The sequence below is a fragment of the Sinohyriopsis cumingii genome, chromosome 17 (assembly GCF_028554795.1).
Source record: "Sinohyriopsis cumingii isolate HCF-2022 chromosome 17, ASM2855479v2, whole genome shotgun sequence".
Lineage (NCBI taxonomy): Eukaryota > Metazoa > Mollusca > Bivalvia > Unionida > Unionidae > Sinohyriopsis > Sinohyriopsis cumingii.
The window spans coordinates 7,678,563-7,693,562 of record NC_142977.1 but is presented as its reverse complement, the minus strand read 5'-3'; the positions used below and the strand labels follow the sequence as shown (position 1 = coordinate 7,693,562).

The following is a 15,000-nucleotide window of genomic DNA, read 5'->3' as shown; positions in this document are numbered from 1 at the left end:
GGACTGATTTAGATCCCCGGTATTTTCCGGTTCCATATGTATATGAATTGACTATTTTCGCCTCCTAATGATAGTGGTAATATAAATAATTGTGCTAATTTGGCGTCATGTATGGAGAACAAATGAAACGATCTGGGTTAGCTAAACAACTGGCCTTAACAGGTTATCCCCTTTGTCGCAAGCACTCGCACAAATAATCCCATATTAGTATACACTCGCACACATGATCTCATTTTAGTATGCACTCACACATATAATCTCATTTTAGTATGCACTCACACAGATAATCCCATTTTAATATGCACTCACACAGATAATCCCCATTTTAGTATGAGCTTAGCTTAATATTTTGTCCCCAAATGAAACTGGGGACAAGACACCTATGCAGGTTTTATAATAGGTCAGATGCACAAAAGTCCGAATGTAATTAGTCATTTATTTACTCTCAGATCTGAAAATCGAACTCTTTACCTCTTGTTAAATTTATGTGTAAGACACGGAAATTTTTTGAATGTTGACACCTTTAGGAATGGAATCTTTTTGATGATCGCAGTTTAATATTTGTTCTCAAAACTTCAAGGCTATGTAGTTATGCAACTTAAAAGTCATGAACTCGCTATCATTTTAATATTCATAAATTTAACTCACGCTTGGGTTGTAAATATGAACATTGATAGAGTACCGTAGTAATTTTTTTCTTTTTTATTTTTGCCTCAATTTTTATCGATAGACCGTTTGTATAAATTGCATTTTGATGTTTCGGGTATACGCTAAATATGTATACTTCGTGACTTTCTAGTTTAGCTCACAGGGGCTCGTTATAAAGAAAATTGGGAGCTTCCGTCAATTAATCGAGGGCTGGGGGGGGGGGTCTAACCTGTAACAATATAACACAAGGGAAGACATGAGTCTGCACCCCATGATAGTTCCAATTCTGCTAGTTTATCCTAATTTCGTCTGCTAATTTCCAACTTAACCCATTTGTAATCAAGAATAGTTCAATTTTCAAAACAGCTCGATACACTTCGTTCAGTTTGTGACATACTGAAGAAAATTCAACAATCGTTTGCCGATTTTGACGCCTGGATAAGTACTGGCAAGGAAGTGCAGTTTGCATTCGGATAGTCTTGGATTTTAACATTGACTGATATTGATTCAGTATTATTACTGCGTCCGTTATAGCTTGTTCACATCTTAACAAATCTGATTTTGACTGCACTTGTCTCAGGTTTCCTCGGTGACCAGATGACCTCTTTAAAATACTCCGCATGGTATTGATTATGCCATAAACTTGAAAGGTTTGATGAAGTTTGAAGAATACAACATAAAACGCTGCTAAAGGCATCTGCAAGTCTTGAAACAAAATGCTCGTCTTGCTGAGTCTGAACATTACGTTGAATTTTCATAACTTTGAAATTATAATATTATTATTATAAATAAACGAACAAATCTTTTGCTAATATCAATTACAGATGCGTGAATAATGAGAATGGGTGGAGGTAAAAGAGGAGTAGGCGAAATGTAATGAAAAGTATGACTGTAACGTCTATCAGTCTTAGCCAGGGTATACGATTTGCATTGGAGTTGTTTATAATGAAACGAAAGGGCACACTTGTTTTAATAGGTATCTGTGCTTATTGTCTCTGTTTGGAGCTGAGGTACCACGTTAAGTAAATTGTCGGACTTGCAGTTTGAGGATTGCGGGTTCGAACCTGCCAAGACATGTTCTGGTCCACTGATTCATTGTATCTATGGGAAAGGAACTTAGCTTGGATTTCTCAGCATTATATTGTCAATGATGTGCTAAAAATGATGTTAAAAACCAACCAACCAATTCATTACTATCAGTCTTTCAACGCGTACATGTATGTATATATGTATGAATGTATGTATGTATGTATGTATGTATGGATGGATGGATGGATGGATGGATGTATGTATGTATGTATGTATGTATGTATGTATGCATGCATATGTTTTTCTGACAGTATGTATGTATGCATGCATGAATGTATGCATGAATGTGTCTGTGTGTCTAAGTCTTAGTAATTCTTGGGGTGCTTGGCTATTCTCTATCCTTTGGTCACATCCATATTTTGAAACATCTGTTAATGTTTACAAAATGTTCTCCTAAGACAAATTGTATCGTTTCAGGACTATCTAGTACCATAAATGGCATCCTCAGCATTCTCCTTGTCCTTCTTTGTCGCCATGAATGTGTAGACGGGATATATAAAGAAATCCTCAAAGTTGTAGGATATCCAAGTCTTAAGGACAGACCTGCCGTGCCTTAAACGAAGGCAGTGATACTTGAGGCACTACGCTACATCACTCATGCGCCATGCCTTAAACGGAGGCAGTGATACTTGAGGCACTACGCTACATCACTCATGTGCCATGCCTTAAACGGAGGCAGTGATACTTGAGACACTACGCTACCTCACTCATGTGCCATGCCTTAAACGGAGGCAGTGATACTTGAGGCACTACGCTACATCACTCATGTGCCATGCCTTAAACGGAGGCAGTGATACTTGAGGCACTACGCTACATCACTCATGTGCCATGTCTTAAACGGAGGCAGTGATACTTGAGGCACTACGCTACATCACTCATGTGCCATGCCTTAAACGGAGGCAGTGATACTTGAGGCACTACGCTACATCACTCATGTGCCATGTCTTAAACGGAGGCAGTGATACTTGAGACACTACGCTGCATCACTCATGCGCCATGCCTTAAACGGAGGCATTGATATTTGAGGCACTACGCTACATCACTCGTATGCCTTTAGCCGTCCCTCATCGGTATGCATCTTTGTTGTCTGCGGCCTTGGCAAGTCTGTTGTTAGCGCGTTGGACTCGCAACCAGAATAGTGAATGTTTGATGGTGTTTCTGTGTTGTTTTATGGCACAGCACCAGTTTCAAGATTATAAATGTTATGCCTACGCAAGAATCTGCCTTCCCAATGGACACATCACGGTAGTCGATCCTTAATGATCCGACGATGGGAATCGATCGATACCATTCTGGTCAGGAGTCCAATGCATTGATTACTAAGCCACATAGGCTGTTTGCTGGATGGAATCCTGGACACACCCGGCCATGTCGTTCGCCATGTACAATGTTCTTTGCTTTAGTTGCCATGGCAAGATATATCATTTAATTTGTAATTGTAGCGCTAACCTCCAAACAATCAAAGAAAAAGCAAACCTCTTGTTTTCTACTCCCTGGAAACTGTAGATAAACAAAATAACAGTGATGGGAGAATAAGACATGTACATGATCCAACCCTGTCCTCGGACTAAATCTTTTCTTCCCTCGTATGTCCTCAGACTAAATCTTCCCTTTCCTCGGATATCCTCGGACTAAATCTTCCCTGGCCTTGTGACTTGCCGTGTGGATAGAAAATGCATAAAACGTCTTATCCTGCGCCAAAAATATTCTGGCAAACATTTTGCATGTACGAAATAGACTACTGGAAATGGAGAAGACTCTTTTGTGCGATTGCAGACCCACTAGCTTGATATTGATTTTACTCTTAGTACTGATATCCCTGCTTATGTACGTCACCATAGATAAGCCCTTGATTGATAATAAGGTGGCATGTTACAGAATATAGAATTGTGTCACGATACAGTCATGGGGCATTAATCCTTGTTGGGCATAATTACTTACCTGAATTTGAGAGTTTTCTCCCCTAATAGAAAATGACTGAGTCGGCTATACTATTGTTGGTCTAACACACCTAATTAGATCTCCATAATCGTAATGGTAATAATTTCATACCTTTGGACAGAATCACGGATATGTTACCTGACGCTATGTGTGACATCTATATTTCACGTAATTTCTGCGTCTAAGAAATATATTGTCTGCAATGACGCGTGGATGTGCCTGAAACGGTTCACAGTAAAATGATCTATTTCAGCGTACTTCAAAAACAAGATTTTTGATAAATTTTTGAATGTATGACATGTACACATAGCGTTTCGCTGCACGCCAGTGCAACCCTGGATATATGGTGCAGATTATAAATTAGGTTCTATAAATGCAATGCTTAAAACTTTAAAACACACACACACACACACACACACACACACACACACACACACATATATATATATATATATATATATATATATATATATATATATATATATTCCAGATGAAAAAGTTTATAATATTAGCTCGAGTAACAAATCTGACCATAATTAACAATTAATACAAAATTAGAGTGCAAAGCGCTCCGTAACAGACCTGTTAAGAGATCAATCTTCCAAATGTATTTTCGATTTTCCCTCGTCAAATAGCAGTGGGCCCATTTCAACACAGTGTCTCTGTCATATCTAATAAATATGTTTTGGCATTTCTTAAAGCTCTGATACCTCCGAATCTGTCAGTTGCACGTCAAATGCTGAGTAAGGATCATATTGCCAAGAAAATTCACAAAATTTTCTTTTATTTTATCACTCATAAACAACTTGTCAGCGTTGAACAAGAAGTTCGTATTTAAGATTTTAGCGCTTACTGTTCTTTTCTTTTTATTTCGTCGGGCATTTTATTACAGTAAGTTAGAAAAAGTCTTAATGTATTAGATGTCTCAAACAAATTGCTTGCTCGCGAAAAGACTGTTTGATTTTTACACCGATATTGATCATGATACAGCGGAACAGCCAGCGAATCAGAATATAACAAACTCCAATAAAGTCAGCCATTAAAACATCAGGATTTGAAAAATCATCAATTTGATTTAGAAGCATATCTTTTCCCTGTCTACGAGTATAAATTTGCAGATGGGTCAGGTATGATACAAAAAGATGACCAAATTTATATCGCAGCGAAATTGCAGTTATAATGTAAAATATCACGTCGGTTAAGAAGTTAAAAAAGTTTAATTTTACGATCTATGAGAATCTAATATTCTGGAATTTATTAAAGCCGTTTGTGAACCGCGGACAGTTAGAAATTTATGGCCGTCGAAAAAATATAAAATTTGACTTTCTGTTTGTTAAGATTTTTAACTTGATGGAAGAGTGCGCACTAGCAACAACACGAAGAGAATATTTGATATTGTTGTGCAGGCCAGTCAAATGTAAGTCGGTTCTGCCGAAATACGAAAAGAATTATTGCGACTGGATTGGATAGCAGAGTATTATACGCCACGATTTAATCGAAAATTTATTTATCTCAGTAGTTGGTATCTAGCTATTGAAACTGGCGCTGTAGCCTCTCCATTTGACCAAATCTTTATTTCCTTTTCTTGTTATCACTCGCTCGATAATAAATATATCCTGCTCTGTCGGTTGTAGCTCCTGTTCGTAGAAACTTCCAGTACTGTTTTTGCCCGCTGAATCTTTCAGCATGTAAGTTACAGGTATTGTCGTTAAAATTTTATCCACAACAAATACTTCCTCGAACCATTTAGGAGTGAATCATTTTTCAAAAGTTGTCTTCACTAGAGAAATTCTAACTTTATCACCCACGCCAAACGTGTATCTGCTGTTCATATTTTCGTTCGCCAGTACTGGACTATTTACAGCTACATTTAGTGACATTCCAAGAATTTATGTTTTGTGTTATTGTAAGCCGACACGATCTTTGGCAGATAGTCGACGTATCTGTTAGTGTTTTGGGCTGTATGTTGCTTGTAAATCTTTTCGTTTAGCGTACGATTAAATCTTTTGACTACGACTGGTTATGGTTTTATTTGTAAGAGGCACACTAAACGCGTATTTACTAAAAAATATCAACTATATTCATCAAGCTACATGTATTGTCAGTATGCTTTGCAATGTTTGACATATCAGCTACATCTATTGTCAGTATGCTTTGCAATGTTTGACATATCAGCTACATGTATTGTCAGTATGCTTTGCAATGTTTGACATATCAGCTACATGTATTGTCAGTATGCTTTGCGATGTTTGACATATCAGCTACATATATTGTCAGTATGCTTTGCAATGTTTGACATATCAGCTACATGTATTGTCAGTATGCTTTGCAATGTTTGACATATCAGCTACATATATTGTCAGTATGCTTTGCAATGTTTGACATATCAGCTACATATATTGTCAGTATGCTTTGCAATGTTTGACATATCAGCTAGATCCATTGCCCATTTGTCATCAGCTGAATTTACGACAACTTTTCGTCAAGAAAACATTTTTTACATTTGTGAAGTTCATGTCACAAAGTGTTTTGAAATCCGCTATCATAAATTACATTTATGACGAGTCCTAGTTTATATTTCGCTCCAATTATATCTTGCACCAGCTTACGCTCAATTTGCTCCCTTATTCCCTTCACTCTCATATTGCTTAGCGCATTAAGCATAATACGGTCGCAACCAGGTTTATCGTTTCATGGACCTGTATACTTGTGGCATGGAAGGGTCCATCCATATTTAGACTTTGGTAATTTACCGAATATCTAGGCCGGATCCAATTACAGCCCGCTGCTTGTAACACCGGCAATACGTTACTATTTTATCTTGCTCGAGTCAAAGATCCTGGCCAGCTTCTTATGTACACGCGTTGCTTTGGCTGTGTAAATTGGCTTTGTATGTTTGTTACAATTTAATCGTCGACTAAAAGATTAAAATAGTTTTAGAAATTCTTCGCATCCCTGATCTCCAGGTAATAGTGAGTCACGTGTGAGGAACATACTCTTTTTTCTTTTTTCCGGCCACAGTTAGCACAAATACTTTTCCGCACTAGTCTTGTAATTTTTTGTAGTTTCCATAGTTTCATTTGTATTTTTCGTTTACCTTCTGCATTTCAGGGAATAAGTAGACATTTTCATATTTTCTTATGAGATACAAATGCAAGTTTGTCGTTTTCCAGGCTTTGGTTTAGGTGCGAACTGTAAAATAAATTTCAGAAAATCACCCGTGGAGTGCGACATTTCCTAGATAAACATAAAGCAGTAATATCCACAAGCTGCAGTTCCCACTGGCTGTAGTTGATCAGAGGAATAATATTTTTTTTTTATACTTTTGGGACCCTAGCACGTACTGATGGATAATATCACGCGGAGGTAGCCTAAACGAATAATAATAGTAGTTTTTATAAAAAGCCACTCATTGCCTGCCAGATCCGTCTTTGTAATTTTGGATATTTATAACACAACCTTTCCCTCCAGATTGAATCCTGAGCTCATCTTTAGAAAATGCTCCTTAAAATCCGCTGACATCTTTCAGTTTAACTAAGATCTCAAAGTTGCTCAACGGATGGACTGCAGAGCGATCTACCTCCTGGTACCGGTTAGCATTAGTTCTCTCCTACGTCCTATTCCCTGCAGATTGGAAAGTAGACTTCCAGCTATACTTGCTAACAATGGCCCTATAAATCCATCTTGAATCACTTTCCGATTCGTCTTTTGTTTAGTTGTTTTACGTTTCTTTGCTGTTTTACATTTATGAATGCTTCGTATTTTACTTGAAATCACTAGCTATTGAGGAATTTATATTTGTAATCGTTAGACAAAAGTGAAATGGTACACTAACTGTTTGATACCCTCATCAGACATGGCTTTATTCGTAGCACCCGATACGTAGCCCGAGGTAGCATCTATCGCCAGGATACCGAGTACCGGCAGTAATTGGGTTAGCACCGATTTCGCTGTAGTTGCCAATGCAGGTCCCAGAAAGCCACCACGGACTGTGTGCGATCTAGACATTGCAGTAACTTGCGCCGCTGATACATTTAAAATAAAAGGTTCATCCAGTCCTATTTTATTGATTTGCCGCTGTGTCAGCATTAGTTTTGATGGCAAAACTCCGTCACTCGAAGTTCCGAAATCTATCTTAAGCGAAACAGGCTGTCGTCTAATAATAGCTTGTGTTAGCTTTTTAATTTGTCCCGGATATAAATTCATTTCATGTGCAATGTATTTCATTCTGCATCTATTTTCCTTTTGCTGGATACAATTTGTATTGCAGTACATCCGCCGCTTGTTAGAAAATCAATATATTCTACCCGCTTTTCTGATGAAACGTTTCAAGTACGGAGGACCTGGTAACGTTTCTTAACCAGAAAATTAGTAGAATTCGGTATTGCAGTTTGATAAACTTTATTTTGCATAAATTTATCATTTTTGTAAATGCTGCCTGCATCATTTCAAACTTTGTTGATTTATTGATCGACGGAACGACCCGTAGCATCCACAGCATCAGTCGTGAAATTACAAACTTTGCATCATCACCACCAGTTCGCATTGCTTTGATCAGCTCAGTCCAGTATTAGTGTGTATTTTATTTATGACTAAATAGAGATAAACAGTTTTATTAATATTGTATTATGTATAATGCACACTTATTAACGATATAGAAAATGAATTTAAAAAATTTACAAATATTTTAAAAAATAATATATTATACCTTGATATATTATTGACGAAAGTTCAATATTTTATCAAACTCAATTTATATAATAAACATTATGGCGTGCATAATACTTACTATCAAGTATTTTATAAATAATTAATTATAATATATTGAGAATTAATTTAAAATGCACTTTCATTTTTAAAGAATTAGCAAACTTATTTTTATGATATTAGTTTATACTTTTACCAATTAAGTTTTCCTGAAAATTAGAATAATATAAAAATATTCTTATCTAATTGTAAACAGGGGACATAATTCATATAAAAAAAAAACAAGAACAGGATTAATGAATATACACTGGACAACAAATTTTTACAAAAGTCATGTTACTGAAATAAAATTAGTCAATTCTTATCAATTTTTATGTGCTGAACACGAATATGACAGTCAAATTGCAAAATTGGCTCTAGATTTTTTGTAATCTGCAAGAAATTAATGTTTACATAACGAAATGCATTCCAATAGTAAAAGGTCAACTGTAATAGCCTACCTATAAAAAATCAAGTCACTGACTACATCTTAGATTTCTTCGCCTGTCTCTTGTACAGCTGTTCGGGAGCATCTCTGAGGAGTGTCCAGCAGTAGTCAGCCAGCATTGTAGTGGACCATTTTCCCTGGTATCTTTGTTCCATTGTTGCGATATCTTGATGAAAACATTCGCCGTGTTCATCACTAACAATACCACAGTTGCTAGGAAAGAAATCCAAATGGGAATGAAGGAAGTGAATCTTTAGAGACATATTGCAGCCAAGTTTCTTATACTTCATCAACATGTCTTCTACTAGTTCCTTATAGTTTTCTGCCCTAACATTTCCGAGGAAGTTTGTAGAAACTAGGCGAAAAGCATTCCATGCTTGTTTCACGTCACCTTCCAGCAAGTTGTTGAACCGGTCATCTTTGAAAAGCTCTCGAATCTGAGGACCCACAAAAACTCCCTCTTTAATCTTTGCTTCGCTGAGTCGAGGGAATTTTTCATGCAGGTATCGGAATGCTGGCAAAGTCCGGTCAATGGCTTTCACGAAGTTCTTCATCAAACCTAGTTTGATGTGAAGGGGTGGTAGCAAGATTTTCTGAGCCTCAACCAGAGCTGGGTGTTGGATATTCTTCTCTCCAATGGCTACATTCTGCCTGTGAGTCCATTCCTTCCTCATGTAGTGCATTTCCCTTGCTCGGCTATCCCACACGCATAAGAAACACATGTATTTTGTATATCCTTGCTGCAGTCCCATTAAAAGGGCAACTACCTTCAAATCACCACAGAGGTGCCAGCTGTACTTGTTATACTCAATGGAATTCAGTAGCTGCCTTAAGTTATCGTATGTCTCTTTCATGTGGACAGCATACGCTACTGGAATAGATGGAAGAATGTTTCCATTGTGCAAAAGCACAGCCTTGAGACTCAGTTTCGAAGAGTCCACAAATAGTCTCCATTCTTGTGGGTCATGAGTGATTTTTAAAGCATTCATGAGGCCCTCAATATCGGAACAGAATATCAGATTACTTTCCTTTCTGAAGAAAGGCTCCAATTGCTGGTGGCGCTTTCGATATGCAGTAATTGTGACATCTTCTTCTAGAAGATTCCATTGTTGGAGTCTTGATCCTAGCAATTCTGCCTTGTTCTTTGATAAGTCCAAATCACGAATCAGGTCATTTAGTTCTTCCTGTGTTATTCTGTGTGGGGTTGATGATGCACCACAGTGAAAATCTGGATCACTGCATGCTGATGGACCAGGAGAAGAACAGGTCGACTCACCTTTGTCTTCGTCAGATGAATCAAGAAAATATTCTGCTGGAGGTTCTGGAATAGGAAGTCCCTCACCATGTGGAACTGGTCTCAATGCAGACGGAATGTTTGGGTAGACTATTCTCGACTTCTTTCGCTTCGTTATTCCGCCGGAAAGAGGAGGAACCAAGCAGAAGTAACAGTCATTTAGGTGGTTGCTTGGCTCTCTCCACACCATTGGGACTGCAAACGGCACTGATGACCTTTTGCAATTCAACCACTGTGAAAGCTGTGTTGTACATGTAGCACAGCATATATGCGGAGCCCAAGGCTTGTCTTGGTCACCAACCTTGCATCCGAAGTAAAGATGATATGCCTTCTTCACTTGAGAATTGATACTTTTCTTCTGGTTGGCAAATGTCACTTCCCCACAAATATAGCAAAAATTGTCCGCGGTATTAACACACTTTCGAGGCATTACTGTTCTTTATTGTACGTAAATGGATAAAATAATAAGTTTTATGTAACAGTAGCTTGAACTGTCTCGCACAACGTCTAAAATATTTTAAATGCTGAACCTATCTGATTGGGCTTTATATAGTACACTGCTTACGTCAGCTTCAGCAGCCTCCTGGCATTAGTATAATAGGCCTACACATGTATAGTACACTGCTGACGTCAACTTACTTCAGCAGCCGCATGGCATTAGTATTGCATTGCATCAGAAAATGATGCAATCAACTGTGGATGATGTGAGCATGATGGTATTATGCAATGTTACATCATTATTCCGGATGTTGCTGCAGTCCTACTGGAGAAATTTACACAGTGAAACATAGAAAATGAGGTATATGAATATCTTCAAAACGAGAGCCAATACAAATTTTTCACGGTTATATTCGTGTTCGGCACACCAAAATACTACAGATTAGGGCCTTTTCAAGTCAGTAATGATTTCACTGTTGACCAGTGATATCATATAGTGTTTTTGAATTTAGACCTTTTGGATATACCGTATTAAGACGGTGCATCCAATAGGTTTCCTTTAGCAGCCGTTCCATATCAGAATCAGCTTTAACAATAGGTTGGAAGGAGAAATCTTGCAAAGTATGGGAAAAAATTTAAAATGTGCGGCAACATGAGATGAAAATGATTGATCGATATAATTTTTTATATCTGATCTATATTGGTTCATACGTTTTGATATTTGTTGACTGGTTTGACCAATATATTGGATGCCACATTTTTGCATGTGATCAAATAAATAACATTTGATGTTGCACAATTAGTATCACAACGCATATTAAAAATTTATTTCGTATTATTACTATTGAAAGAAGTATTTTCACTAATAAATGAACAGTGTGAACATGTAGGTCTATTACATTTAGTTGATGATCCTATTTTATATGAAGTTTTTTTTTTCTAATTTAGAATTAGTTAGGAAATCTTTAAGATTTTTAGTCCTTTTATAAGCAAGTGTGGGTTTGCTTTCGTGTAGCAATTTAACACTTGCTTTACATGATAAGTTTAACAAATCCCAATATTTATTGATAATCTTACCTATATTAGGTATACTTGGATTGTATTTAATAACAAAAGGAATGATATCTTCATTTCTATTTTTGATTTTACATTGTAAAGATTCAAGTTGTGTAAGAGAAGATACTTTTAGGAACGCATAATAATGATGTCAGTATGGCAATATATATTACAAAATGCTGACCTAACTCTGTCAAAGATGATTTAAAAACAGCGTCATCCGAAATAATCCTTCTATATCTTTTTGCTTGACTATACGGTATCCCGTTTATACGTGATTTAGGATGATATTCTACGTGTTGGTGTTGTTTATTTTAAAATTTTGTATATTTTATAACACGAAATAACTTATTATAGTCTTTACAAAATCCGACTATTGTGCTAAGTTGAAGCATCATAGATATTTCATGTGAATTATCTGTACATGTTAGTCGTTTGGCATAACCTTCCTTGTAAGATTGAGTCCTTTTTATTATTCAGTTTACAATTACTAACATTGTGGTTACATTACCATAAGCAGATGTGGAGTAATTCCAAGAATATTAAACACGGCAGTCAGTGCTGCTCTTACAGCAGTAACGTCCCCATTATAAACACATAAATTAACTGCTTAGACCCTTACAGCAGTAACGTTCCCATTATAAACACATAAATTACTGCTTAGACCCTTACAGAATTAACGTCCCCATTATAAACACATAAATTAACTGCTTAGACCCTTACAGCAGTAACGTTCCCATTATAAACACATAAATTAACTGCTTAGACCCTTACAGCAGTATCGTCCCCATTATGAACACATACATTAACTGCTTAGACCCTTACAGCAGTAATGTCCCCATTATAAACACATAAATTAACTGCTTAGACACTTACAGCAGTAACGTCCCCATTATAAACACATACATTAACTGCTTAGACCTATACAGCATTAACGTCCCCATTATAAACGCATAAATTAACTGCTTAGACCCTTACGGCAGTAATGTCCCCATTATAAACACATACATTAACTGCTTAGACCTATACAGCAGTAACGTCCCCATTATAAACACATAAATTAACTGCTTAAACCCTTACGGCAGTAATGTCCCCGTTATAAACACATAAATTAACTGCTTAGACCCTTACAGCAGTAATGTACCCGTTATAAACACATAAATTAACTGCTTAGACCCTTACAGCTGTAGTGTCCCCGTTATAAACACATAAATTAACTGCTTAGACCCTTACAGCAGTAACGTCCCATTATAAACAGATACATTAACTGCTTAGACCCTTACAGAAGTAGCGTCCCCATTATAAACACATACATTAACTGCTTAGACCCTTACAGCAGTAATGTCCCCATTATAAACACATACATTAACTGTTTAGATCCTTACAGAAGTAACGTCCCCATTATAAACACATACATTAACTGCTTAGACCCTTACAGCAGTAATGTCCCCATTATAAACACATACATTAACTGTTTAGACCCTTACAGCAGTAACGTCCCCATTATAAACACATACATTAACTGCTTAGACCCTTACAGCAGTAGTGTCCCCGTTATAAACACATAAATTAACTGCTTAGACCCTTACAGCAGTAACGTCCCCATTATAAACAGATACATTAACTGCTTAGACCCTTACAGAAGTAACGTCCCCATTATAAACACATACATTAACTGCTTAGACCCTTACAGCAGTAATGTCCCCATTAGAAACACATACATTAACTGTTTAGACCCTTACAGAAGTAACGTCCCCATTATAAACACATACATTAACTGCTTAGACCCTTACAGCAGTAATGTCCCCATTATAAACACATACATTAACTGCTTAGACCCTTACAGCAGTAATGTCCCCATTATAAACACATACGTTAACTGTTTAGACCCTTACAGAAGTAACGTCCCCATTATAAACACATACATTAACTGCTTAGACCCTTACAGCAGTAATGTCCCCATTATAAACACATACATTAACTGTTTAGACCCTTACAGCAGTAATGTCCCCATTATAAACACGTACATTATCTGCTTAGACCCTTACAGCAGTAATGTCCCCATTATAAACACATACATTAACTGTTTAGACCCTTACAGCAGTAATGTCCCCATTATAAACACATACATTATCTGCTTAGACCCTTACAGCAGTAATGTCCCCATTATAAACACATACATTAACTGTTTAGACCCACAGTAAACAGCAATGGCCTAAAGACGCAATATCAAGCCGCAAAATGTCTTAATGTGTTTTCAATAAAGGCCTCATTCTGACTTTGAAATATTTTCTCGGACAGAACTTGAACATTATCTACCATCTGGACTTTTATGAGGTACGTCATTCGATTTATGACGATAACAATGAGCATCATCCTTAAATATGAACATATTTGCAACAACAAACAATTAAAAAAGAAATTTTAAAATTTTTGAAATTTTAATTTATAAGAAAATTGTACAAATTTTTACTTTTTTTTATATTTTATAGTTCTGTTTAAAACACCCTTTTTAACAAAATCTCCAAGATGTCATGCGTCTACCTTAATAATAAGCTTGGGATTCTAATTTTAACGTTTATGACCAAAACACAGACGAGACTCGATCATCATTATGTTTCCTATACAGTCGCTACATTTGTTTGCCAGCACTAAACTTTCCATTGTGTCCAAAGCCTAATAAATCATATGTTCATCTTAACAGTCTTCAAAGATGACCTCAGTGTGAAGCACTTGTCATGGATGATGGGTCATGTGTCATGCGACAGTCCTTGTCATTGGTCCGACAGTCCTTGAGAGGCTGGACAGTAAAGACTCAAACGTGCAATGGGTCACGTGCTTCACTTCCAGACCAGTACTAGTGCCTCATCACTCACAGCGCACTGTCTTCACAATACACACAGACAACCATATCATAATTATCATATTGTAAATAATAAACAGTTACCTATAAATCAAAACCAACAATAACCAAATCTAGCTCAAACGTAGCCCCCAAATTGAGAGGGGGAAAAATGCTCTAACCATAGGCTGGGACTACGTTCGTGGGTACTAACCCGTAAGTAATGGTTTTGAGTCCAGATCAAAAGGTTCTTGACCTCTCAAGAGTAAATGCCCTTCTGCGTCAGATATCCGTTGATCTAATGAAGCCCGTGTTTTTCTGGAACAATGTAACCTGATGGGTGTGATTTATTTCTTAGAAGTTTCTTCTTATATATCACATTTTTTTTGTCATAGACTGTACTGTCAGCTTGAATGTCATCGTAGTTACCGTTAATGTTGTTGTAATCGTCATGATAACGTCATCCTTGGTTGTCATCATCTTCTTCGTAGTTGCTCT

At 36.8% G+C, this 15,000-nt stretch overlaps 1 protein-coding gene across 1 annotated transcript; it reads left to right on the top strand.

Annotated features, from left to right (window-relative positions):
- Nucleotides 1-4,796: 4,796 nt before the first annotated feature.
- Nucleotides 4,797-13,547, top strand: LOC149777701 (uncharacterized). The gene is given in 2 exon segments (XM_089940412.1): nucleotides 4,797-4,805; nucleotides 13,038-13,547. Coding segments are annotated over 2 exon segments (519 nt in total).
- Nucleotides 13,548-15,000: the final 1,453 nt, after the last annotated feature.